This window comes from Anabrus simplex, chromosome 10, assembly GCF_040414725.1.
Source record: "Anabrus simplex isolate iqAnaSimp1 chromosome 10, ASM4041472v1, whole genome shotgun sequence".
Lineage (NCBI taxonomy): Eukaryota > Metazoa > Arthropoda > Insecta > Orthoptera > Tettigoniidae > Anabrus > Anabrus simplex.
This window is the reverse complement of record NC_090274.1, coordinates 76,284,079-76,309,277: the sequence shown is the minus strand read 5'-3', so window position 1 is coordinate 76,309,277 and position 25,199 is coordinate 76,284,079. Positions and strand designations below refer to the sequence as shown.

General features: G+C 41.7%; 1 protein-coding gene across 1 annotated transcript in view; it reads left to right on the top strand.

The window, feature by feature from the left end:
- LOC136881920 (beta-alanyl-bioamine nonribosomal peptide synthetase ebony-like) overlaps positions 1-25,199 on the top strand; it is a 319,523-nt gene that overhangs the window by 116,219 nt on the left and 178,105 nt on the right. The window contains exon 2 of the mRNA XM_067154366.2: positions 2,661-2,864. Within this exon, the coding sequence (XP_067010467.2) occupies positions 2,661-2,864 (204 nt within the window). The remainder of the gene's footprint in view (positions 1-2,660; positions 2,865-25,199) is intronic.

Here is a 25,199-nt window from a genome sequence, read left to right as displayed (position 1 = left end):
CTGCCACCTACGCCTCCAAGCCTGCTGTTTTCTGTTGGGTTAGTCTCCCTTAGCTTTTGAAGATCCCTCTTCACCACAAGGCAGTGGTTTTCCTCTCTATTTTACCCGAAGAGGAAGGGTTGCCTCCTCCGCCAACTTTGCCGTACCAAAGGTCTCCTTCTCCGCCTCAGTTGCCGTTAAGGACTTCACCAGAGCCCCGTTAGCCGTTACTTTTCAGGGTTCCTGTAAGGCCTTCACAGCTACCGTAGCGGTCCTGGGGCACACAAGGTCGCCGCTACAGGCTATCCCCTACTTCGTACCGTTGCCCGTCCCCCACGACGTGGACGAGGGGTTGGACTTATGGGGGACCCATGTGAGTGGGGGTGATAGAATATGACCCACGGTATCCCCTGCCTGTCCTAAGAGGCGACCTCAAGGGGCCCCAAGGGCTCTTGAACTTCGGAGTATGGGTTGGCGAGCAAGCGGGCTTAGTTGAGTCCTCACATTGCTTCCACTTACTTGTGCCAGGCTACTCATTTTAATCTATCCTATCCGACCTCCCTTGGTCAACTCTTGTTCCTTTCCGACCGTGGCGGTATTGGAGCACTCGAGGCCTGGGGAGTTTGTCATTTTCACGACTTTCGTGATCACAGCATATCTTCGGCCGATATCTTCATTTTTCGAATTGTCGGACGCCTTGAATGTTTTCCCGTTTGATTAGTTTTACATGCAGGATGGTTGCCTAGTTGTACTGTACATCCTCTTAAATCAATAATAACCACCACCACTCTCCTTGACATACTTATTCACCCGCTCTGCTGGCCAACATCCCGAAGATGACGTTTTTACACCAGCGGTCCTCGAACCAACTAACCAAGGTGTCAAACCGTATCATGGCAATTAAGCTGGCCGATCAGTATCTGTCAGGCAGTTCACTTTCTTGTGAGCACTTTAAAATACGTTCAAGACGGTCAAGGCCCCCTAGAGTGCGAAAGAATCTCGCGGCGCGGCGTAGCGGCTGTTTTGTTTGTGTGTGGTGTTAGCGCTAACAACAGTGGAAAAACCCAACTGTAGGCCTTCAACCTAATTAGGTACATTTTCGGTCTCTGTAACTTATCTTAATTTGTCAATGGACTACTTACTTAACCTCGGAGACGTGTTGCATATCAAACAATTAAAGTTCCACGCTTTTTTGAGCGGACACAGATAGGTCTTATGGCGGCGATGGGACAAGAAAGGGCTAGGAGTGCGAAGGAACCGCTCGTAGCCTTAATTAAGGTACAGTCCCAGGTGTGAACATGGGAAACGGTGGAAAACCATCTTTAGGGCTGCCGACAGTGGGGTTCGAATGGCAGTTCACAGTTGCGCATTCCTAACTGCACGGCCAACTCGCTCGGCGATATGTTTATTATTTTATCGCCATCATAATTCACATATTTAATACAGGGAAGTCTCGGTAATCCGAACCCTGAACTGAAAAATCGATTAATCCGAAATTAAGACCCAAAGTTGTAAGGACATAACAAAAAAAATCCTAACGAAATACGGCAACAGAAACTGCACTGAAATGTTACTTCATTGCGTTGGTACAGTACGTGTTCAAAATTTCTACCACCACTCTTCTTTAGAATCTTCAGCTTCTTCAGCCTCTATTTCATCGAAAGGCATTCGCTGGCTTATTGGCTCTCTGTTTCGATCACAGTGTTGCAGTGCCTTATTCTGGCATTTCTGGAGATGCACGTCTTGTGGTAGAGTTTTTTTCTTTTCTTTCTTTTTTTGTCAGCCCGCATGCCCTCTGCAGTTTTGAGATCCAATCTGCTACTTGTTCCAGTACAAAACGTTCCATTCCTCCGAGGAGATGGCAGGCCCGTAACGCTGTCTCACAGGCCAGGGATATTTGATTCGGTGAAGACGTTCGGACAAAGTGAGGAGGTTGGCAGCCATGGTCTATACTAGGAACTGTTACGCCATTCGCCTTAGTGCAGGAGAATGGAAAACCACGGAAATTGTTTCTCAGGACAGCCGACAGCGGGGAGCAGCCCCTCTCCGTCTCGCGAATACAGAGGCATAGAACCGCGGCATTTATAGACCGAAGCCTACTTCGTATCCGCAGGTCATCCAATCCTTTACAGCGCCTTTCCCTCATTGGTTTTCTTGTACAGTCTCTCGAGGTTCTTTATGCTCTCAAACCTTCTATCTCTGTTTCGAAGAATTTCCGTCCTTTCGCCCTCTTGCGTTCCTTGTCGAGGCTATTCTTACAATTTACTCCCAGGGTTGTGTTTCCTTCATTTTGACATAATTATGTCTTATTTCTGGTGGTCATCTCAAATTAGCAGCCGTTGATAGATGGCCATGACCGGGAGACATGTTTATCATCATTTGAATTTCGCAAATGGAAATATTGGGTTATTTTTCAAGCACTTTGCCAAAACCATTTTTCATATTTGTAATTAATAAGACTTGTAATAGTAACAATAGATTTGGTTTTAATTCAGCTGGTACATCAAGAAGAGGAAGGGTAGGGTTCGTCGAAGCCACGCAATACAAACTGTTACTATGCTATACCATATGCTGAACAGTGGACGAACGATATTTCTGAAGGATGGCACAGATGATGGCAACTACCATCCGTCTCTAAACATATTTATTTATTTATTTATTTATTTATTTATTTATTTCAGATGGGATCCATTCCTCAACAGTCCGTACTTCGCGGGGAGACGCATCCACTACCCTCTCGCGAGTTTCTGCTTCACCGTTTGCTCGAGCGCCGAGCTGAGGAAACTGGGGTGGGTGCGGCGCCCGCTCTGATTAGTGGCGCCTCTAACGAGCCCATGACGCACTCACGGCTTCATATGGCGGCTAACAGGATCGCCAGAGTCTTGGTGAGTTGGCCCCCTTTGTATCAAATTAATCTTTCTGTTCATACATTCTTATCTTTCCGTAATACTTTATTTATTATAATATCGGGGGAGATAGGTAATAATAATAATAATAATAATAATAATAATAATAATAATAATAATAATAATAATTCTGTGTTTGGTTTTTGTTGTCGGGGAAGTATCAAGTATTAGGTAATGAGTGGGATGGGAGTTGCTACATTATACGAATAAAAGGTATGTTAAAAGAAATAAAAATGCGCTGATAATTATTTCAAAATTACCAGGTTGAGTGGCCTGAGCGGTAGAGGGATGCATTTGAGTCGAACTTGGTGGGTTGGATGCCTGTTTAGTCCAGTTATATTTTAGGATGGTGAAATACGCCAGGAGGTATTGGTGAATTTACCATCACGTGAAGGAATTCATGTGGGACGCAATTCCGGCACTTCAGTGTTTCCAAATATCCGCAAAACTTGTTAGAGTGGCCTATTCACTCTGTACAGGAAATAAATGGAAAATAAGGACCATACGAAAACAAAATTACAATACTACTCCTCAGAGCTGGAGCAATTATCACCCCTATTCTAGGTCCTTCTTACGCTACGTAGGATATTTCCACCGCGTTCACGTTTTAGGGGGTAGCGATCCGGCCCTGGATTCGACTCCTGTTCAGCTCAAGGATTTTTATTTGGATTTAAGGGCTGGTTCGTCATCAACTCAGCTTACGTGGGAACGCTTGAGGACAATTCTGACTGTGAGAGATAGAGGCTTCCGTCTAAAATGTTATGAATAACGACCGAGACGACTCGTCGCGCTGACCACGCACTATCTCGTAATCTGAAGCCGTGTGTGTTGGACGCTTGGTAGTTCCAAGGCTATGACGGGCCTAAGTGTTCAATTTTGGATAGGATACTTGTTTGACATGATTCGTGAATGCAGTAGACTGCCGGTTCTCGACATAAACGGGCCGGTGAGACTTCGCATTAGCAGGAGTGTCGGTAAAGATGGAAAGGAAAAGAATCAATTTCATGATTGATTATAGATATTTTATTTCGATTCAGTTGATAATTACCTTCACATTAAAATTGGAACGAGAAAAGATGTCTGTATAGATATTATTTTGTTTAGACAGAGCCCGTATTGGTATACAGTAACAGGTTAGAATTCAAACTAATTTGGTTATTAGGAAGTGTAGTCCAGTACGTTCTTCCGTAATGTAGTGAGAGTAAGATACATTCTGGGGGTCCACTACACCCAGGGGCGGTTATTCAATGGAATGAAGGGAATGAGTCATTCCCTTAAAAAATATTACACAAAGAAAAATATTAAGCATGTTATTGCAACCAGTATTTATTTTAAGTTTTGTGTCGTTTGGTATAATATATAATTAACTTTATTTTAACGTGACAGTGTGCATGGACAGATGAGAGCTGCAAACATACGTCTGTCTCCATGAGCTCGCGTGATACATCACGGCCGCTCGTCAGCAAGTGGCTTGCCAGACTCGACCTTGGCTTCACTCTGGTCCCTTCGTAATTATTCGGTTCGGTTCGGCAAGCTTCGTGGGGCGAGCCAAGTGAATGCATCTGACTACTCATTCCGTTCGAGAATATTTGTATGTGATAGTTGAGATAAAACTTGTGGGAAAAAGATTTAATTGTGCTTGTGTTTCCAACTGAAGTGAAATATCGTACTGTGAGTTGTACCATTTAATTTACTTTGTGTTATTTGTGAAAATTACACCAAATTTACGTGCGCACATGTAAATTAAAGGAACTACTGCGATTCTGCCGGCTTAGAAGGGAATGCATTGACTGTGCTCATTCCCCACTTTGAGTCTCTGAAGCATGGCAACTGTCGACGCGAGTGAAGAGAGCGGAGGGGGATGTGGATGCGTATTAGAATCTCTCTTAATCCAGGGCATGAGTTCGAGGGCTTTTCAGGAGAAGAGTAGTATAATATCCGGTGGCAGGCCAATGCCTGATTTACCGGGTGTAAAAACTAAAACGAAACGTTGTGTTCGACACTTTAATACAGAGCACTATGGAAAAATAGGCTGGTTATGTGGTTGTCAAAAAACATCAAAACTCTACTGTTGGCCTTGCATTCTATTTTCAAATGAAAAGGGGGTGTGGAACAGTGTAGGCTTCGATGATATGAATAACTTGCTTAAAGCATCCCAGCGTCATCAGCAATCACAAACACATATCCGAGCTGAAATTCTGTTAATAACTTTCGGAACGACCAGAATAGATTTGCAACTCGATCAGCAGCGTAAACTGGAGACAATAAAACGTAACGAGTTGGTAAAACAGAATAGAAAGGTGATCCAACGACTGATTGACGTTGTAATGTATCTTGCAAGACAAGAACTTCCTTTCAGAGCGCATGCAGAAGATAAAAGTTCCTTAAATCGTGGAAATTATATAGAACTCATAACGCTGCTGGGCAAGTATGACGACACACAGGCAAATCATTTGCAGAAAGCAACGGTGTTCACAGGTCTTTCACATCAAATACAAAATTATTTAATTGACGGAGTAGCCAGTGTGTTATTGACCGAAATAAAGAAATAAATATCACAGTCACCATTCGTGGCGATTATTATTGATGAAACTACTGATATTTCTGCCCATTCCCAACTTTCAACTGTTGTTAGGTTCACGTCTGCTGATGGAGAAGTACAGGAGCGATTTCTTGGATTTACCGACGTAAGCGCCGATCGCAGTGCTCCTGCTCTTGCAGATCATGTGTTCCACATAATGGACGAGTTCAACTGTGGTTCTAAACTAGTCGCTCAATGTTACGATGGAGCCGCAGTGATGTCAGGAGACCTCAGTGGTTTACAGAAAAGAGTGAAAAACAAATATCCCGACGCTATATTTATACATTGTTTTGCTCACAGACTGAACCTTGTCCTTACACAGACAACTTCTAATATAAAGGAATGTAAAATATTCTTCATGACTCTGAGTAGCTTAGACTCTTTCTTTTCTAATTCGACGAAGAGAACTGCTGCATTAGATAAAGAAGTCAAGAGACAATTTCCTAAAGTGTGTCCAACACGATGGAATTACAACGGAAGACTTGTGGAAACAGTTCGTGAACAAAAAGAAGAATTAGTTTAGTTGTTCGAGAATATCCTTGATAATCCAGAGCAATGGGATAGTCAAACGTATCACGAAGCTCGAGGTTTTAACAGCGTTCTCTCAGAATTCCAGTTCAATTTCATTTTATTTGTTTTCAGCGAGATATTTTGCTTAACCGATTTTCTCTTTGAAATTCTTCAAACGAAAGCACTGGATGTAAATTTCTGTATTGCCAAAGTAGGGGAAAAAAGTATCATTCAGGGAAAAAGAAATGAATTTGAAAGAGTATGGAACAAATGTCAAGAGAGCTGCGAGCTGCCAAAGAAGAGGCTAAGTCAAAATGAAACCTGCGACATAAATTCACACTACCGTCGCATATATTGCGAGATATATGACAATATACATACCCAACTAGAAGTTCGATTCCAAGCACTCGAGAAATTAACATTTTTACAGTTAGTTGATCAAAGGAACACGAAGAAAAGTTTTCCAGAAGCAGCATTCTGTTCTTTGAAACAAAGTTACGGTCAGCATTTTGACTCCGCTCGTCTCAGAAGCGAGCTCAGCGTAGCTTATTCCTCCGATGAGTATCTTACGATGGGAGTTCTAAAACTTTTGTTTTATTTAAAAAGTAGTGGATTGTCATCTTCTGCCTTTTCTGAACTGTTTAAGTTATGTGCGTTGATTTCAACTATCCCAGTGTCCAGTGCTAGTGCCGAACGTTCATTTTCGGCACTTCGGAGAATCCACACCTACTGCAGAAACACACAGGGACAACAGAGACTCGCGAACTTATCTCTTCTGTCGATTGAGAAGACGTTACTAAAATTGAAGTCATCAAAGAATGAAGAAGAATTCTACAGCCTTGTCATAGAAGAATTCGTCAAGAAGGAGAGGTGGATTGAATTAACATTCAAATAGCACAAGATAATGTGAGTTATTATATTTATTTTATACATCTTCCTAGCTTATGATATGTGCTTCCCTTACTGTAAAAGTCACGCGCCGCCACTGACTAGACCGTACTCCTAATATATATATAGAAATCTCATAGCATAACCGTTATGCAGTCTAGCATATATCTCTTACTCGCTTCGGTAAGTTTGTATTCTAACCTGTTACTGCCCAAAAATCTAGTAATCAACACTTCGTTGCCTGCCGTCCGTCCTTTTCTCGTCAACATGTCACTCATTTCGTGTACAAGTAAGACGTCAAAACTGCAGATTCCTTCTTATTGCTCCATATATTTCAATGCTGCTTCAAAACCTCTGAACCATTCATTGTATATTCATTTAGCACCTCACATTCATCAGCTATATATTATTCCTCTTCTGATTCTTCTTCATCGTGGTCTACAATCGTCTGAAGGAAAATTCACCCGTCATTTCACCCTCTCAAAACTGGCCAAACACTTCTTACACACAGCATGAAAATTACACTTGTCCAGACCTTCATATCACCCGTACTTAATTACTGTAACGTTGTAATGGTTGATATCACCATGGAACAAACACTGAAACTACAGAAGGCAATGAACACACGTCTCACCCTATTATAAAAACTTCGCCGGGCTGAGTGGCTCGGACGTTTTTGGCGGTGGCTTCCTGAGTCTCAATTGGCAGTTTCGGTCCTGGCTGAAACCGGTGGTATTTGTCAGCCCCGTGTCCGTACACTTACCGACACGTAAAAGAACTCCCGTGGGACTAAATTTAGACAACTCGGCGTCTCCAAAAACCGAGAAAGTTGTTAGTGGAACGTAATGCAAACATTATTTATAGAAAAACTTCGTACTCATACATGGTAAAGTTGATTAACTGTGAGTAAATGAAAGCCCTTCTAGATTTGGTAAATATAGTATTAGCTAGTGTAGTGGTAACGTGTCTGTCTCTTATTTCAAGATTCAAAGCCCTGGGTTCGTTTTGCTGCCACTTCAAAAAACTTAATTATGAAGTGAGGAGTAGAAGGAGGTTCACTTGATAGGAGATTTTCTCAAGCTCTTAGTTCCAGAAGAAAGCGCACAGTGAGGAGATGACGCTACTGACCTAGTGGTTGTCATGGTCACAATAGTGTCGGGAAGTTGATGACTAATTCCATATGGAACAAAAACATGTCCATGTTGATACTCCCCTCGTTGATAATCGACGAAGTGCGATATCTTCACATTGGGACTCTCGTATTTTGACTATGCTCATAGTTAATTTCCTCTCCTCTTTTCATTAACATAACACATTCATCCTCCATCCATAATAACCGCTCCTTTTCAAGTGTCTTGTGAAAGGCTATAGAATTTACTTCCAGTTAGTGTTATGAATTGCACCTCTTTTAAGCAGTCTTGCCGGTGCTACCTACTGAATATATAACCACATTGTGTGAAAGTTTGTATGAATGGTTAGGATTTTCAATAATTCAAGGTCATTAAATCCCGAATTTTCAGGCTGTAATACGTCAGAATGCCAACTTAACCCTATTAGGACCGGGCATATTCAAGGAGGGCGCGCCTAAGAAGACCAGCTGTTTAGCATGTGGTATGATGAAAAAGACCAAGGAGTTTCCTTTCCTTTCATAAACCTGTAACTTAGTCTGTAATAAATGTTTCTTCACGATTATTTTTTCAAAATCTTGAGAAAACAACCCTTTTTCTTGTAAATGTAACCGGAGGCAGTTTGAAACAAATTAATATTTTAAAATGTTTGTGGATTACTGTAGTCACGTCCTAGTTCGTGAACCATGGGCAACGGCTGAGTGGCCTAGTAAGTGGTCCTGAGAGTCGGGATACCAGTTGCTATGGAATGGGAGTGGGCATCTCGGACATATTCTGAGTCGTGGCCCTCCTTGTGCTCAGGCGGCTAGGACTATACAATTCACCGGTGGTCCATAACCCGTTAGAGGAGAGATCCTCACTTGGACTATGTGCAAGTAGGGCAGCATCCTGCTTCATGAATTAACCGAGCTCAGAACACTTTAGGCAAGCCTCGGACCTATGGGAGTAATGGAGTCCCACTCCCATTTGACAGGCGAGGGACTCCTTGGAAACAACTTGGCGAACGATATGGAATTCGATGGGGAACTATCAATATTAATGGGGCTTATGGAAGAAAGAAGGTAGAACTGGCTGAGTCAGCAAAGAGGATGCATCTGGATGTGCTAGGAGTAAGTGATATTCGGGTAAGGGGAGATAATGAGGAAGAGATAGGAGATTATGAAGTGTACTTGACGGGTGTTAGAAAGGGAAGGGCAGAGTCTGGGGTAAGGCTCTTTATCAGGAATACCATTGCACGCAACATAGTTTCTGTTAGGCACGTAAATGAGCGAATGATGTGGGTAGATTTGTCAGTGGGAGGAATTAGGACAAGAATTGTGTCCGTGTATTCACCATGTGAGGATGCAGATGAGGATGAAGTTGACAAGTTTTATGAAGCATTGAGTGACATTGTGGTCAGGGTGAACAGCAAGGATTGAATAGTGCTAATGGGCGATTTCAATGCGAGAGTTGGGAATAGAACTGAAGGATACTAAAGGGTGATTGGTAAATGTGGGGAAGATATGGAAGCTAATAGGAATGGGAAGCGTTTGCTGGACTTCTGTGCTAGTATGGGTTTAGCTGTTACGAATACATTCTTCAAGCATAAGGCTATTCACGGCTACACATGGGAGGCTAGGGGCACTAGATCCATAATACACTATATCTTAACGGACTTTGAATTCAGGAAATCTGTTAGGAATGTACGAGGTTTTCGCGGATTTTTCGATGATACAGACCACTATCTGATCTGTAGTGAACTAAGTATCTCTAGGCCTAGGGTAGAGAAAGTGAAATCTGTCTGCAAACAAATAAGAGTAGAAAATCTCCAGGACGAGGAAATTAGACAGAAGTACATGGATATGATTAGTGAGAAGTTTCGAACAGTAGACAGTAAGCAGGTTCAGGATATAGAAAGTGAATGGGTGGCATACAGGGATGCTGTAGTAGAAACAGCAAGGGAATGCCTAGGAACAACTGTGTGTAAAGACGGGAAAAGGCGAACATCTTGGTGGAATGATGAAGTGAGAGCAGCCTGTAAACGTAAAAAGAAGGCTTATCAGAAATGGCTCCAAACAAGGGCCGAGGCAGACAGGGATTTGTACGTATATGAAAGAAACAGAGCGAAACAAATAGTTGTTGAATCCAAAAAGAAGTCATGGGAAGATTTTGGTAATAACCTGGAAAGGCTAGGTCAAGCAGCAGGGAAACCTTTCTGGACAGTAATAAAGAATCTTAGGAAGGGAGGGAAAAGGGAAATGAATAGTGTTTTGAGTAATTCAGGTGAACTCATAATAGATCCCAGGGAATCACTGGAGAGGGGGAGGGAATATTTTGAACATCTTTTCAATGTAAAAGGAAATCATCATGGTGGTGTTGCAAACAGCCAAGCTCATGGGGAGGAGGAAAATGATGTTGGTGAAATTATGCTTGAGGAAGTGGAAAGGATAGTAAATAAACTCCATTGTCATAAGGCAGCAGGAATAGACGAAATTAGACCTGAAATGGTTAAGTATAGTGGGAAGGCAGGGATGAAATGGCTTCATAGAGTAGTAAAATTAGCGTGGAGTGTTGGTAAGGTACCTTCAGACTGGACAAAAGCAGTAATTGCACCTATCTATAAGCAAGGGAACAGGAAGGATTGCAACAACTATCGAGGTATCTCATTGATTAGTATACCAGGCAAAGTATTCACTGGCATCTGGGAAGGGAGGGTGCGATCAGTCGTTGAGAGGAAGTTGGATGAAAACCAGTGTGGTTTCAGACCACAGAGAAGCTGTCAGGATCAGATTTTCAGTATGCGCCAGGTAATTGAAAAATGCTACGAGAGGAATAGGAAGTTGTGTTTATGTTTCGTAGATCTAGAGAAAGCATATGACAGGGTACCGAGGGAAAAGATGTTCGCCACACTGGGAGACTATGGAATTAAAGGTAGATTATTAAAATCAATCAAAGGCATTTATGTTGACAATTGGGCTTCAGTGAGAATTGATGGTAGAATGAGTTCTTGGTTCAGGGTACTTACAGGAGTTAGACAAGGCTGTAATCTTTCACCTTAGCTGTTCGTAGTTTACATGGATCATCTGCTGAAAGGTATAAAATGGCAGGGAGGGATTCAGTTAGGTGGAAATGTAGTAAGCAGTTTGGCCTATGCTGACGACTTGGTCTTAATGGCAGACTGTGCCGAAAGCCTGCAATCTAATATCTTGGAACTTGAAAATAGGTGCAATGAGTATGGTATGAAAATTAGCCTCTCGAAGACTAAACTGATGTCAGTAGGTAAGAAATTCAACAGAATTGAATGTCAGATTGGTGATACAAAGCTAGAACAGGTCGATAATTTCAAGTATTTAGGTTGTGTGTTCTCCCAGGATGGTAATATAGTAAGTGAGATTGAATCAAGGTGTAGTAAAGCTAATGCAGTGAGCTCGCAGTAGCGATCAGCAGTATTCTGTAAGAAGGAAGTCAGCTCCCAGACGAAACTATCTTTACATCGGTCTGTTTTCAGACCAACTTTGCTTTACGGGAGCGAAAGCTGGGTGGACTCAGGATATCTTATTCATAAGTTAGAAGTAACAGACATGAAAGTCGCAAGAATTATTGCTGGTACAAACAGGTGGAAACAATGGCAGGAGGGTACTCGGAATGAGGAGATAAAGGCTAATTTAGGACTGAACTCGATGGATGAAGCTGTACGCATAAACCGGCTTCGGTGGTGGGGTCATGTGAGGCGAATGGAGGAGGATAGGTTACCTAGGAGAATAATGGACTCTGTTATGGAGGGTAAGAGAAGTAGAGGGAGACTAAGACGACGATGGTTAGACTCGGTTCCTAACGATTTAAAGATAAGAGGTATAGAACTAAATGAAGCCACAACACTAGTTACAAATCGAGGATTGTGGCGACGTTTAGTAAATTCTCAGAGGCTTGCAGACTGAACGCTGAAAGGCATAACAGTCTATAATGATAATGTATGTATGTATGTATGTAAATAAAGAATAATTTTTATATATATATACTAAAAATGTTTTTAAAATGTTGAAATGAAATATCTGTAGCTCCTAAACTATGCAAAATTTGTGTATGGAAAATATATTCTTTATGTTCCATACTTCATTTCCCGTATTATCACATTTTTTGGAGTTCGGATTGAAATTAATTATCAAAATATAGTTATCGTCAACCTGATCTGAAGTCTAAGAAAACTAGCGCAGCGGTAAGCACAAATTGTTTGCCTACACTTTGTAGATACAAAGCCAGAACCTGGAATAACACCAATACACATATACAATATAACACACTGAAACTGACCCAATCATGTTTTAAAATGTTTCCAGTTGGTTTCCACACTTAAAAAACTTATTTGCAATTATGTTTCGCAATGCACAGACCATGGCATCCTTCTTGGCATTTGGTACACACAGTTCTGCAGCTGGCCCTATAAAGGTTAAAGAATAATAATAATAATAATAATAATAATAATAATAATAATAATAATAATAATAATAATAATAATAATAATAATAATAATAATTATCCGTGGAAGGTAGAGGTGAAAGAAGGTGCGGGCTGGAATGGGTCTAACTACAAGTCCGAAAGATGAATTAAAATTTCCATAAAGGTTATATTTTCAGAACTTAACAATTTTCATAAAGACTTTCAAAATTCAACAAGTAACAAATCAACAACAAGCCAAAATCAGGTACAAGATACAATTTATAAACCAGAGCACGAAAGCACAAGTTTTAGGGGATCATTGCAAGATCTGGGCTTCAAGCCCCAAGTTTAATAATTCCTGAGCTCTCAGTTCACAACCACAAATGACCAAAGGGCAGAAAACCTCTAATTGTATGGAGCACTTGCTCCCACCTAGTAATGTCAAGCCTCCTAGAGGCATCTTTCAAAACACCAGAAAGAGCTGACCCGCTCTCAATCTTTCAAGCCTATTCAAGGCAATACTATACTTTACAATCACTTGCCATCGAGGCACAACTCACAAGAATTAAACAGGGGTATCTCGTACCCAGCCTACAGGGCCTTAAAAGAAAAATAATAGTTTAATTTAAATGGTCCTAAATACAAAAAATGAAAGGAGGCGTGGATTAGCACTCCTAAATACACTTTTTAAAACCTAAGAGGCACTAGGCCGATGACACAGGGGCTGTTCTCAAGCTAGGGAGGTGACTCGTATAAGAACAAATTTGACATATTAAGGAAGAGAAGAAAATCGGTTATGGAAACGTAGTCACCTCAAATCAAAAATGAAGGGGAGCTCGAGAGGGTAAAGCACTCTCTATCCCCGAATTACAGTTAAAGATGTATGAAGTTTTACAAAGACGGAAGAATTTTACATGTTTCAAGAGATAGGTTACAAATTAAAGGTTTCGGCCCTCCCCCGCGGGTTAAACTGCTGAGCTAGCAAGAAATAAAGGTTAAATGGCCATTACCTTGTAGAAGAGCTGCTGCCGGATGAAAGAGGCGCTTCCCGCCTCCTGCTACACTTCCATACACTAAGCTAGATGTTGTTCGAGTGGCCAGGAGACAAGAAAATCAGCAGTTTTGATACTCTCGGGGAAGATTCGAGACCTTTCATGAATAATTAAGATACACCCACAGACGTTTATTGGCTGGCTAAAAGTTACACATCAAAATTGAAGAAGAAAGACACGATTGGTCAAAAATTATTTACAGAAATAATTGATTGGCTAACTTCAAAACCGGCGGAAAGAAAAGATTAATATTGCCAACCCACAAATGAAAGAACGAAATTTAGTAAAGAACAAACTAATGAATACAAATTTCTTCAAATAAGGTTCCTTCACTTCGCACCAAGGTGCATGATCATAGTTTTTTGTAGAGACATCTGTGAGAGAATGTCCACACTTCTTGATAATTAGTCAACACAAACCGTTCGAAATTAACACAGTGACATCTTCTGAGAACCTGTTGAGTTAATTCAGTTTTTTAAGTTCAGAGTTTCTCCTGTAGAGGAGTACTTTAAGGCGGAAAATTCAAATGTGCGGCGTATAGGTACAATAATAAAAATAATATAAATAATAATAATAATACACTTAAGAAAATGGAAATTGCAACACCATGAAGGCATTGGCCGTTTGTGTTGATTTTCACGATATGGAACGATGCCATGCATGTAGGTATGTAAACGATCAAAGTTTCAGACCCATTGGATAATTGCTACAGGTCTCCCCACGTGATTGGTCGCGGAGGAATCAACTCCAGTATACGGATTCTGGTGTAGCGTAGTTGACTTGCAGTCTGTGCAGTGAAGTGTTCCCCGTCAAACATGCCTCGACTACAGAGAAGAGCACGCTATCAACAACTGTCGCCGTTTGAGAGGGCTCGGATAATTGGGCTGTGTGAGGCTGGATTATCGCTAAGGACTGTCGCTGCACGTGTTGGCCGACAGGCATCTACGGTACAACGTGTATGGCAGCAGTGGTCAAATGAAGGTACCCACACTCGTAGACCTGGCACAGGCCCAGAGCGACAGACAACTGTGAGAGAGGATCGCCGCATCATTCGGATGGCCCGGATGGAACCCCATGCAACAGAAACGCAAATTCGAGCAGCTGTGGCACCCCACGTTACACAACAAACAGTGGGTAATCGCCTGCGTGCAGCTGGCTTACGAGCCCGTGTCCCTGCAGAAGGTGTTCCATTGACCCCACAACGGCGACGTGTAAGGCTGGCCTGGTGTCGAGAAAGATCGACGTGGGTCGACGAGTGGCATAGTGGTCGTCTTTAGTAATGAATCGCGCTTCTGCCTTGCCCGCAGTGATCGCCGGAATCGTGTGCGCCAACGTACCGGGGAGAGGGGCCGCCCAGATCTAATTGTCGAGAGGCACACAGGGCCAACACCAAGCATTATGGTCTGGGAAGGTATTGGCTATAATGTGATATCACAATTAGTGCTTGTTGAGGGCACTATGACTGCTCGAGAGTACGTTGATAGGGTACTCAATCCAGTGGTTTTCCCTATGATGGCGAACATTGCTAATGGGATGTTTCAGCAGGACAATGCCCGGGTTCACACTGCACACATCTCCAGAGAAGCTCTCCACAACATCACAACCTTAGAATGGCCCACCGGATCCCCGGACCTCAGTCCTATTGGGAATGTGTGGGACATGATGGATCGACAACTGGCCAACCGTCCTCAGCCACCCACAACTCTGGAACAACTGACCCGTGCAGTGCAGCAAGTATGGGCCACAATTCCTCGGGAAGCGATCCAGGGCCTTATTGACTCCATGCCTCGACGAATTCATCAATGTATTGCAGCTCGTGGTGGGCACATCCTGTATTGATTGTTGTCCAAACTTGCGGTCAGAGGGACCTGAAAGTGTACTCATTGAATCACAACCGAACACTCGTCCTGCATGTGCAATTGCATTAATGTAGCACCACTCCTTCTGTGTGTTGCAATTTCCATTTTCTTCAGTGTAATAATCTATATCTATTTAAAAGCTTTTGTATGTATGTCGGTGGGTGGGTTTGTACCAGATCTCCTCCTAAACCAGTGGAGCGATTTAAACCAAATTGGATACTCTTACGACTTAGTATCGGGAGACAAATCGCGTGGGGGCAAGACAACCAAACACCCTTGGGAGTGGCGCGCGAGGGGGTCATATATAAAAATAAACGAAAATAGTGTCGAATCCATACTTTACGGTCGTTGAGATGAAGAGTGACACTGTGAATTGTTTAAAACTCCAAGTTCAGCCCCCTTTGGGGTGGGGGCGAGGGGGAAGTGATATATACAAATAATCGAAAATAGTGTCGAATACATAGTTTTGGGGCTCTCCAAAGTGAATAGCAACACTCCGGACTTTTAGTATCAGGAGACAAATCACGTGGGGGTAAGACACCCCAAAAGCCCTTAGGGGCGGGGAGCAAGTGGGATCATATATAAAAAGAAATGAACGTAGTTTCGAATCCATACTTTTTGGGGTCGCTGAAATGAATAGTGACACTCTGAAATTTTTTAAGTCCAAGTTCAGCCTCTTTGCGGTGGGGGGCGAGTGGGGATTGATGTATATATAATCAAAAATAGTGTCGGATACATAGCTTTCGAGGTCGTCAAAGTGAATAGTGACACTCCGGATTTTTAGTATTCGGACACAAACTACGTGGGGCTAAGGTACCCCAGGCACCCTTAGGGGCGGGGGCGACGGGGGTGAGATATAAAAATCATCGAAAGTATTTTCGAATCCATACTTTTCGGGGTCGCAGAGATGAACAGTGACACTCCGGAATTTTTAAACCAACTTCAGCCCCCTTTGTGGTTGGGGTTGAAGGGGGTTGACATATAAAAGTTAATCGAAATTAGTGTCGAATCCATACTTTTCGCGGTCACTGAGGTGAATAGTCATATTTTTAAAGTCCAAGTTCAGCCCCCTTTGAGGTAGGGGCGAGGGGAGTGTGATATATAAAAGTAATCGAAAATAGTGTTGAATCGGTAGTTTTCGGAGACACTGAGATAATTAGTTTCACTCCGAATATTGTATAAGTCCAAGTTCAGTCCCCAATGGGGTGGGCGCGCGGGGGAAGTGATAATTTAAATTAATCGAAAATAGTGTCCAATCCGTAATTCTTGGGGTCGCTGAGATTAATAATGACACTCCTAATTTCTTACAAGGCCAATTTCATCCCCCTTTGACAATTGACAATTGACAAAAATTAACAGAGATAATGGACATAGCCTATGTGTGTTCCAGCGTATATTTCAAACAAAACTGATACAAGTATGACTTACTATCTGAAGAAAGTACTTTTTAGGATAAGACACACCTGGAGAGGAGTGACTTATATACGTAACTAAAAGTGAACAATAGTATTTTTCCGTAATACTGGAGTGATTCAAACACAACCTGGTACGCTAATGACTTACTGTCAGGCGATAAACTGTCCGGCTCCATGGATAAATGGTTAGCGTGCTGCCCTTCGGTCCCAGAGTTATTAAAGAAATGTTTTCCCACTCGTGCAAAACAAAGTACTCATACCTACATATGTGGATATCTTCCAGCTTACCAATATAAATGGCAAAATATACAAATGAAATACTGATAATAATAATAATAATAATAATAATAATAATGATAATAAAGCGAATACTGACAATAATATCTCTAACTTCTACATATAAATCGGGGGTGTGATATATGTACTATCACAAGTATTAGTTTTTGTTTCATACAATCAACTCTTTTATCGAGTGGAATGTCTGCACGTGTATAAATTAATAAGTTATTAGATATCCTTTACTGCACCTTTGAGTAGATACATTGGAGAGTTCGGGCGCCACCTCCACATCCGACTCCCAGGGGCCCGCTCCTCCTCCTCCTCCCGGGAGGCCTTCCCAGTGGCCCGCTCATCCTCCCGCGGGAAATTTGAATTGGTAAACAAAGCCACGTGCTTTTTGACAGCTATCATCAACAACAAGAACGCATCGCCAACCTCAGTACTGCCATCTTAACGGGCCTAAACCTCAATGCTGCCAACTTAACCTCACTAGCGCGAGATTTGAATCGGTAAACAAATCCACGTGCTTTTTACAGCCTCGTGCTTTTTTACAGCTATCGTCGACAACAACGCATCGCTAACCTTAGTGCTGCCATCTTGTCGGGCCTAAACCTCAGTGCTGCCAACTTAACCTTACTAGCGAGATTTGAATCGGTAAACAAAGCCACGTGCATTTTTGACAGCTGTCATCCGCCATCTTTAATCAACAGAGCACCGTGCTGCCCGCCTTAGCTACATATCTTTGAAATGTGAGGGCGGATAATTTGAAAAATGCTTTTTGACAGCAGCCATTTTTAATCGACAGAGCACGGTGCTGCACTAGTTAGCTACATACCTTTGAAATGTGAGGGCGGATAATTTGAAAAATGCTTTTTGACAGCAGCCATTTTTAATCGACAGAGTACCGTGCTGCACTCGTTAGCTACATACCTTTGAAATGTGGTGGCAGGCAATTCAACGTGACAGCAGCCATCTTTAATCAAGAGAGCACCGTGCTGCCCTCTTTAGCTACATACCTTTGAAATATGGTGGCGGCAATTTGATAAATTGTTTAAGGATGACCGCTGATAGCTGTCAAAAAGGCACGAAGAATTTTTTTAATTACCCACCACCACATTTCAAAAGTATGAGATTTAGTGCTGTAAAGATAGTAGCACGATACTCTGTTGATTAAAGAAGAGAGCTGTCACAAATTGCCTGCTAGCACATTTCAATGGTAAGTAGCTAAAGATAGCAGCACGGTGCTCTGTTGATTAAAGATGGCCGCTGTCAGAAAAGCACGTCTAATTTTTCAAATTACCCGCTACCACGTACGTAAGGTAGTAGCTAAAGATGGTGGCACGGTGCTCTGTTAATTAAAGATAGCAGCTTGTCAAAAAAGCATATAGAATTTTTCGAATTTCCCTCCACCGCTTCATTAACAGCAGCCACCATCCTTCGCAGTAGCCTCTAAGCTAGCTTTCTTCATTAGAGTAGCCGCCATCTTGTGCGAGCACCCCTAGGCTGTCTCATAAAGAGCTATGTATAGTCACCGTCTTGTCGCTGCTACCTTGTGCAAGCACCCCTAGGGGGTCTCATAAAAGCAGCAGTCATCTTGTGCAAGCACCCTTAAGCTGTCTCATAAGAAGCTATGTATAGCCGCCATCTTGTAGATTTAGATAGCCTTCAGTGACAAAGGGCCTAAGTAGGAACCGAACCGTTGATCTCATCATCAGACTATGTTTTTCTTATGCTATCGTGTTCCTCATACTGCGAGCCTGGGTATTAGGCAGAAAACTTTTGTCCGTTTTTGTCTACGATGCAGCGTTTTCGAGATATTTAACATTATGCATTTAAGCCCCAAATTTAATGAATCGAACTAGCACGGCACGTTAGCCTATAAGCTAGCTTTCATGATAAAAGCAGCCGTCTTGCGCAAGCATCCTTAATGCGTCTTATAAGGAGTCGTGTATAGCCGCCATCTTGTATCCGCCATCTTGCGCAAGCATCCTTAGGGTGTCTCATACCATCTTGTGCAAGCTCGCTTAAGCCGTCTCATAACAGCAGCCGCCATCTTGAACAAGCATCGCTGGGGCGTCTCATAAGGAGCCATATATAGCCTCCATCTTGCGCAAGCATCCCAAGGGAGTCTCATAAGAACCTATGTATAGCAGCCATTTTGCCTAAGCACCCTTAAGGAGTCATGTATAGCCACCATCTTGTGCAATTAGCGTCGAGAGATGGCTGCTGTAGAATTTTTTAAATTATCCTCCACCATATTTCAAAGGTAGTAGCTAAAGAGTGCAGCACTGAGGTTTGCGAGCAAGATGGCAGATGACAGCTGTGACGTAGAAATTGCCCAAAACTACGATAGAGATAGCAGTGCGATGCTCTGTTGATTAAAGATGGCTGCTGCCGAAAATAATTTTTCAAATTGTCCGCCACCACATGATAAAGGTATGTAGCTAATGAGGGCAGCACGGTGCTCTGTTGATTAAAGATGGCGGATGACAGCTGTCAAAAAAGCATGTGGGTTTGTAAAGCACTTCGAATTTGCCGCCACCACATTTCAAACGTAAGTAGCTAAAGAGTGCAGCAAGGTGCTCTCTTGATTAAAGATAGCGGATGGTAGCTGTCAAAAAAGCACGTGTCTTTGTTTCCAAACAAGAGCACGTGGAATTTTTCAAATTGCCGCCACCACATTTCAAAGGTATGTAGCTAAAGAGGGCAGCACGGTGCTCTCTTGATTAAAGATGGCTGCTGTCAAGTGGAATTGCCCGCCACCACATTTCAAACGCAAGTAGCTAAAGAGTGCTGCACGGTGCTCTCTTGATTAAAGATAGCGAATGGTAGCTGTCAAGAAAGCACGTGTCTTTGTTTCCAAACAAGAGCACGTGGAATTTTTCAAATCGCCGCCACCACATTTCAAAGGTATGTAGCTAAAGGGGGCATCATGGTGCTCTCTTGATTAAAGATGGCTGCTATCAAGTGGAATTGCCTGGCACCTCATTTCAAAGGTATGTAGCTCTCCAATATATCTACTTGTGTGTACAAACAGGGACAGTTTGTGTAGTAAACATGTCATTTTTATTGCACTTTAGCCAGCTGGAACTAGGAATCATTTTAAAAAAAGCTTTTTTTAAAAGCCTTGTTGTCCTATATGCTAAATCTTTCCTTTATTTTCTTTAATTAACATACTTATTGGCGGAAATACGCACAAAACGCCGTTTGTCGCGGCTAAGCGACTTATATAGAGCTACGGCAAGTAGTGGAGACTTTGTATGTGCTGTGAGGAAGGGTAGTAGGGGTACATATTTTTCTCCAAAGTCGTGACCACTGAGTTATAATTCACCCGCTTGCCGCGCGCATTCGTCAGTCTGGCAGTCTCGTAAGTGTCTGTTAATTTATTAGTGTTTATTCAAATACTAAATGATTTTAATTGTATTATCATGCCGTACATGTATGTAATTGTACCGGGCGAGCTGGCCGTGGAGTTACGGGCGCGCTTGCACTCGGGAGATAGTGGTTTCGAATCCCACTGTCGGACGCCCTGAAGATGGATTTCCGTGGTTTTCCATTTTCATGCCAGGCAAATGCTGGGGCTGTACCTTAATTAAGGCCACGGCCACTTCCTTCCCGCTGTGTCGTTGCGACGTATTGTAACCGTAAAAGCTTAATTTGACGACTAGCTCTACATAAGACTCGGCCCAGGTGGTGACCGGTCACTATCTGAATGGTTACAGGTGAGAGGGAAGCAAATAAGTATAACGGAGCAATAACTGTTTTTTTTAAGTATATTCATGAAAGAAAATCAGGTTTCAACATCACCTCAGCTCTTCAGTTGTAATGGATACCTCTCCCTGGGGTGGAATGGACTCTGATGCATTGTGGGTCAGAAAGTCTACTTATGGTGCCACCATCTTCCGAGCTGGTCTTGAACCTCTGGAAGAACCTGGGTGTCTCGAAGTCCGGATGGTCGAGGAGCAACTGTAGTTTTAGTTGTAATGTGGCACTGGACAGGAAATAGACCCTAAGTAACTGGCCTGCACAGAGTACAGTAGATAATGGTTAGTAGTGGTCTGCACATTTGACTTCACGGTGGGATCCACTAATAAACAAAGTTATTGCTGATGAACTGAACTCAAAATTACATCTGCAAGGTCTCAACCACGGAAATAAATAAGTCACTTTATCAAACTTAAAGATGAAAATTTCGGTGGAATCGTGACGTAGGAAATACAACATTCCACACAGTTGGATAATGAATTCATCTTTGTAAAGAACAGTTTTCTTAGAAAATCACAGGGATCCAGAACAGGCTACAACACGTCTAAAAACTATACTACAATGTTATGAATACATCAAACAACACAACGATACGACAAAGTGATTGTCCAACAATTATATCACTGATATCTTCACTTGTAATTTCTTTGTTTGTATTCGCACTCTCCTCATTTCTGTAAAAATTTAATACACAGTTCAAGTCCGAATTAGAAACAAATGAAATCAAAGAATTTATTCTGGGAGGAATTTACTCCCGCTCTCGATAAATGAAGAAACACTGTCTTTTCTAGAACCGTCCTGGGTTCGATACGAGAAATATTAACTATATCAGTTTATTTAACCACAGTCTTAAGGCTGGAAATAAATCTTAAGTTCAATGGCATTGTTAATTTCAACTACCTGTGTCAGTAGCTTGTAAAAAAATCGTATAGTATCACTGTCACTAAATTCAATCACCTGTACTGAATTACGTCTTTATATCGGCACAGGTTTATCACTCGTTAGGACCAAAGACAAAATTATGTACAGTCGAAGTTTCTCGAACGACAAGGTTCTCTCACCATTAGCAGTCAATGTGAAGTTTAAATACTGTCATTCAATTTTTATCATCACTGGTAATTTAAACTTTAAATTACATTTAAGTACTTGGTAACGTAGTATCGTACTAATTCAAATTGCACTGTTCCTGTAAAGAGTTACACGCCTAAATTGTTCGCGTCATAACTTGTACACAGCTCCTATTACCACACGCAAATCACACTGTAATTTTTCTAACTCTTCTAACTCTTGGAGATGCGTTCGTAGAATCAAAGTCCACTGACGCGCGAACTTGAACTCCCATCGGAAAGTCGAACTGGCGACGAGCATCACGGTGACAGCAGGACCAACAGCCGATCGACCGGCCTCGACTGTGGCACAAGATACACTGATCTGACGAGCGAAATGCTCGCCTATTTATCCATTGTTCCCTGGGCGTCGTGAATACCAATATCTGTCGTATCGTTAAACGAATTTCCATAAAATTTAGGGGTTATAACTGTAAAAATCAGGCTATGCAGTGATGTTGTTCATTTTTTTAATACCATTAATCTGTCTGAAAGAAATTAATGATGGAAGGAAATGGAACATTCCACCTGACGTAACACGACTCTGGAACATGTTACTCAGTCGTGACGTTTCACTTCCCCGCTACGCGCAGCTGACATGGTCGCAGGGGAACGAGTTTGGCGGGTAGCATAACTCCGCATTCATCGGGACTTTGAACGAGAACCGTGTTACGGGTGTAGTATAGTCAGTTGTAAAAAAAGATAGATTTAATTGTAATTGTAATTTCAACGCGAGAGAATACCAACTTTACTTTCACCTGACTAAGTTTCTTTCGTTTATATTATGTTATTTTATATGTAAATGTAATTAACTTGCCCCGTGGATTATTCGTAATAATAGCTTTCTTTTGAGAATTTGATTCAATGCTAAATCATAAAATTTTCACCAGGTCTCACAAACATACTACAGGGCAGGTTAAATACATTTACTTAATAAATAACATAACACAACACAAATAAATAATTTAGCCCAGTGAAAGGAACGTTGGTATTCTCTCTCGTTGAAATTCAAATTACAACTGAATATTTTTTTACAATTGGCTTTACGTAGCACCGACATAGATAGGATTTATGGCGACGATGAGACAGGAAAGGGCTACGCATCGAAAAGAAGCGACCGTGGCCTTAAATAAGGTACAGCCCCAGCACTTGCCTGGTGGGAAAATGGGAAACCACGGAAAACCATCGTCAGGGCTGCCGACAGAGGGATTCGAAACCACTATCTCCCGAGTGCAAGCTCACAGCTGCGCGCCCTTAACTCCACGGCCACTTCGCCCGGTACAATTAAATAGAAGTACGGCATGATTATGCAATTAAACTCATTTAAAATTCACAATAAGAAACTAACAGACACTAAAGAGACTGCCAGACTGACGAACGTGCGCGGCAAACGGGTGAATTATAACTCAGTGGCCACGACCTTGGCAAAAAAATATGTACCCCTACTACCCTTCCTCACAGCACATGCTAAGTCTCCTCTACTTGCCGTAGTGCTATACAAATTGGTTAGCCGCGACGAACAGCATTTTGTGCGTATTTCCGTCAATAATTATGTTAATAATTAAAGAAAATAAACGAAGGAATTAGCAGATAAAATAACAAGGTTTGTACAAACAGCTTTTTAAAAATAATTCCTAGGTCCAGCTGGCTAAATTGGGATAGAAATGTAATGTTTACTCCACAAAGTGGGGGGGGGCGACTGTCCCTCCTCACCCAACCACCTAATCGCCGCTACTGTTTGTAGACACGCCAAAGATGCAGAAAAAGAAATCTAATAACTTATTAATTTACACACGTGCAGACATTCCACTGGATAAAAGAGTTGGTTGTATGAAACAAAACCTAATGCTGTTCGGTGAAGTACGTGTGTAGAAGCATACGTGCTTTTTGGAGTTTCTGTTGCATTCCGACCAGATTGTCCAGATTAAAATAATGTATGTGTATTCTGCACCCGTCCACCTCCCGAGTCCCAGACTAGCATTTATCTCAGGGGTGTCGGTTCATTATTTAAATCATCAAATATAAATATAACGGCATAATAGAACACGGGGATGAACGGAGCAACTTAAAATTAAAAGGGGGAAGGCTCGATTGTAACTTGAATTTAAGGACTCCATGATAGGACTAGGAAGTGACTGTTACTTTAAAAAGGGCATCATCTAACTACAATAAAAAGATTATGAGAGTGGTTTCCTTTGAAATAATTTGCCAGAAGGAGCGGTTTATTACGCCATTTGTCGTATAAAACTTTGATACACGTGGCAACAATATTTGAATTTACACACATGTTACATATATAAATCACTTGCCATACCGCAAGTGGTATCAATATCTTGCTGCGTTGCTTCTGAAATAAAATGACATTTTGGAGGTATAATTTACGGATCGATTCCATTTGAATCGAACCGTTACTCAAGGATATCGCTTCCTTCTATCGGGAGCCCGAGCATAACCCATGTTACGGTCGGCTTCCCGATTTAACTAAGATGATGTACTCCGGCTATATACATTTTTCCGAGACCGGTACTCGGACTGGGTAATGTTTCTCGTGAATTGAGAAAACTGGATTCCACGGACAGTTCCTATCCTACGATATCCAGCTGATGCCATACCAATGAATTAGCATTTACATATTATTTACATGTGATCTGAATTGTTTCCAGTTAGCCTCAGTAGACTACTGACACAGATGAGATAACGAGAAGCGGTGGGAAATACCGTGGCCATGGCCCCCCTCGCATCGCGAGCGAAGTAAACAAACACGCAAGTATGACTGTAACATCGTCCCGTACGGAAACCGTACAATAAAAAGATACCAAAAGACTCTAATATTATCATACTCATTATTCAAACATACGAATAGAGGGATATCGTCACCAAATAATTTAATCCACGCTCGTCACAATCTTCATGAAATTATCATCCTCGAAATTATTATTATTATTATTATTATTATTATTATTATTATTATTATTATTATTATTATTATTATTATTATTATTCAACGGTTCCTGGCACTGTCACGTTTGATTAATATCATCATTATTATGCGGGATGCAAACACAAATGGTTATTACTGTTATTATTATTATATCCCTCTCGTGATTATTATTATTATTAATGAATAGGTGACTCAAGATATTATTATTATTTACGTCACTTAAAAGGTTATTATCATTAATGAACCGGTCACTTATGCCAAAACATATATATTAAGATATCGGTGCAATTACAAATTAATTCACTGATCAACCAACGACATCATTACAGTTATTATTATGACAATTATTATTAATCCGACCGCGGTGATTTAACA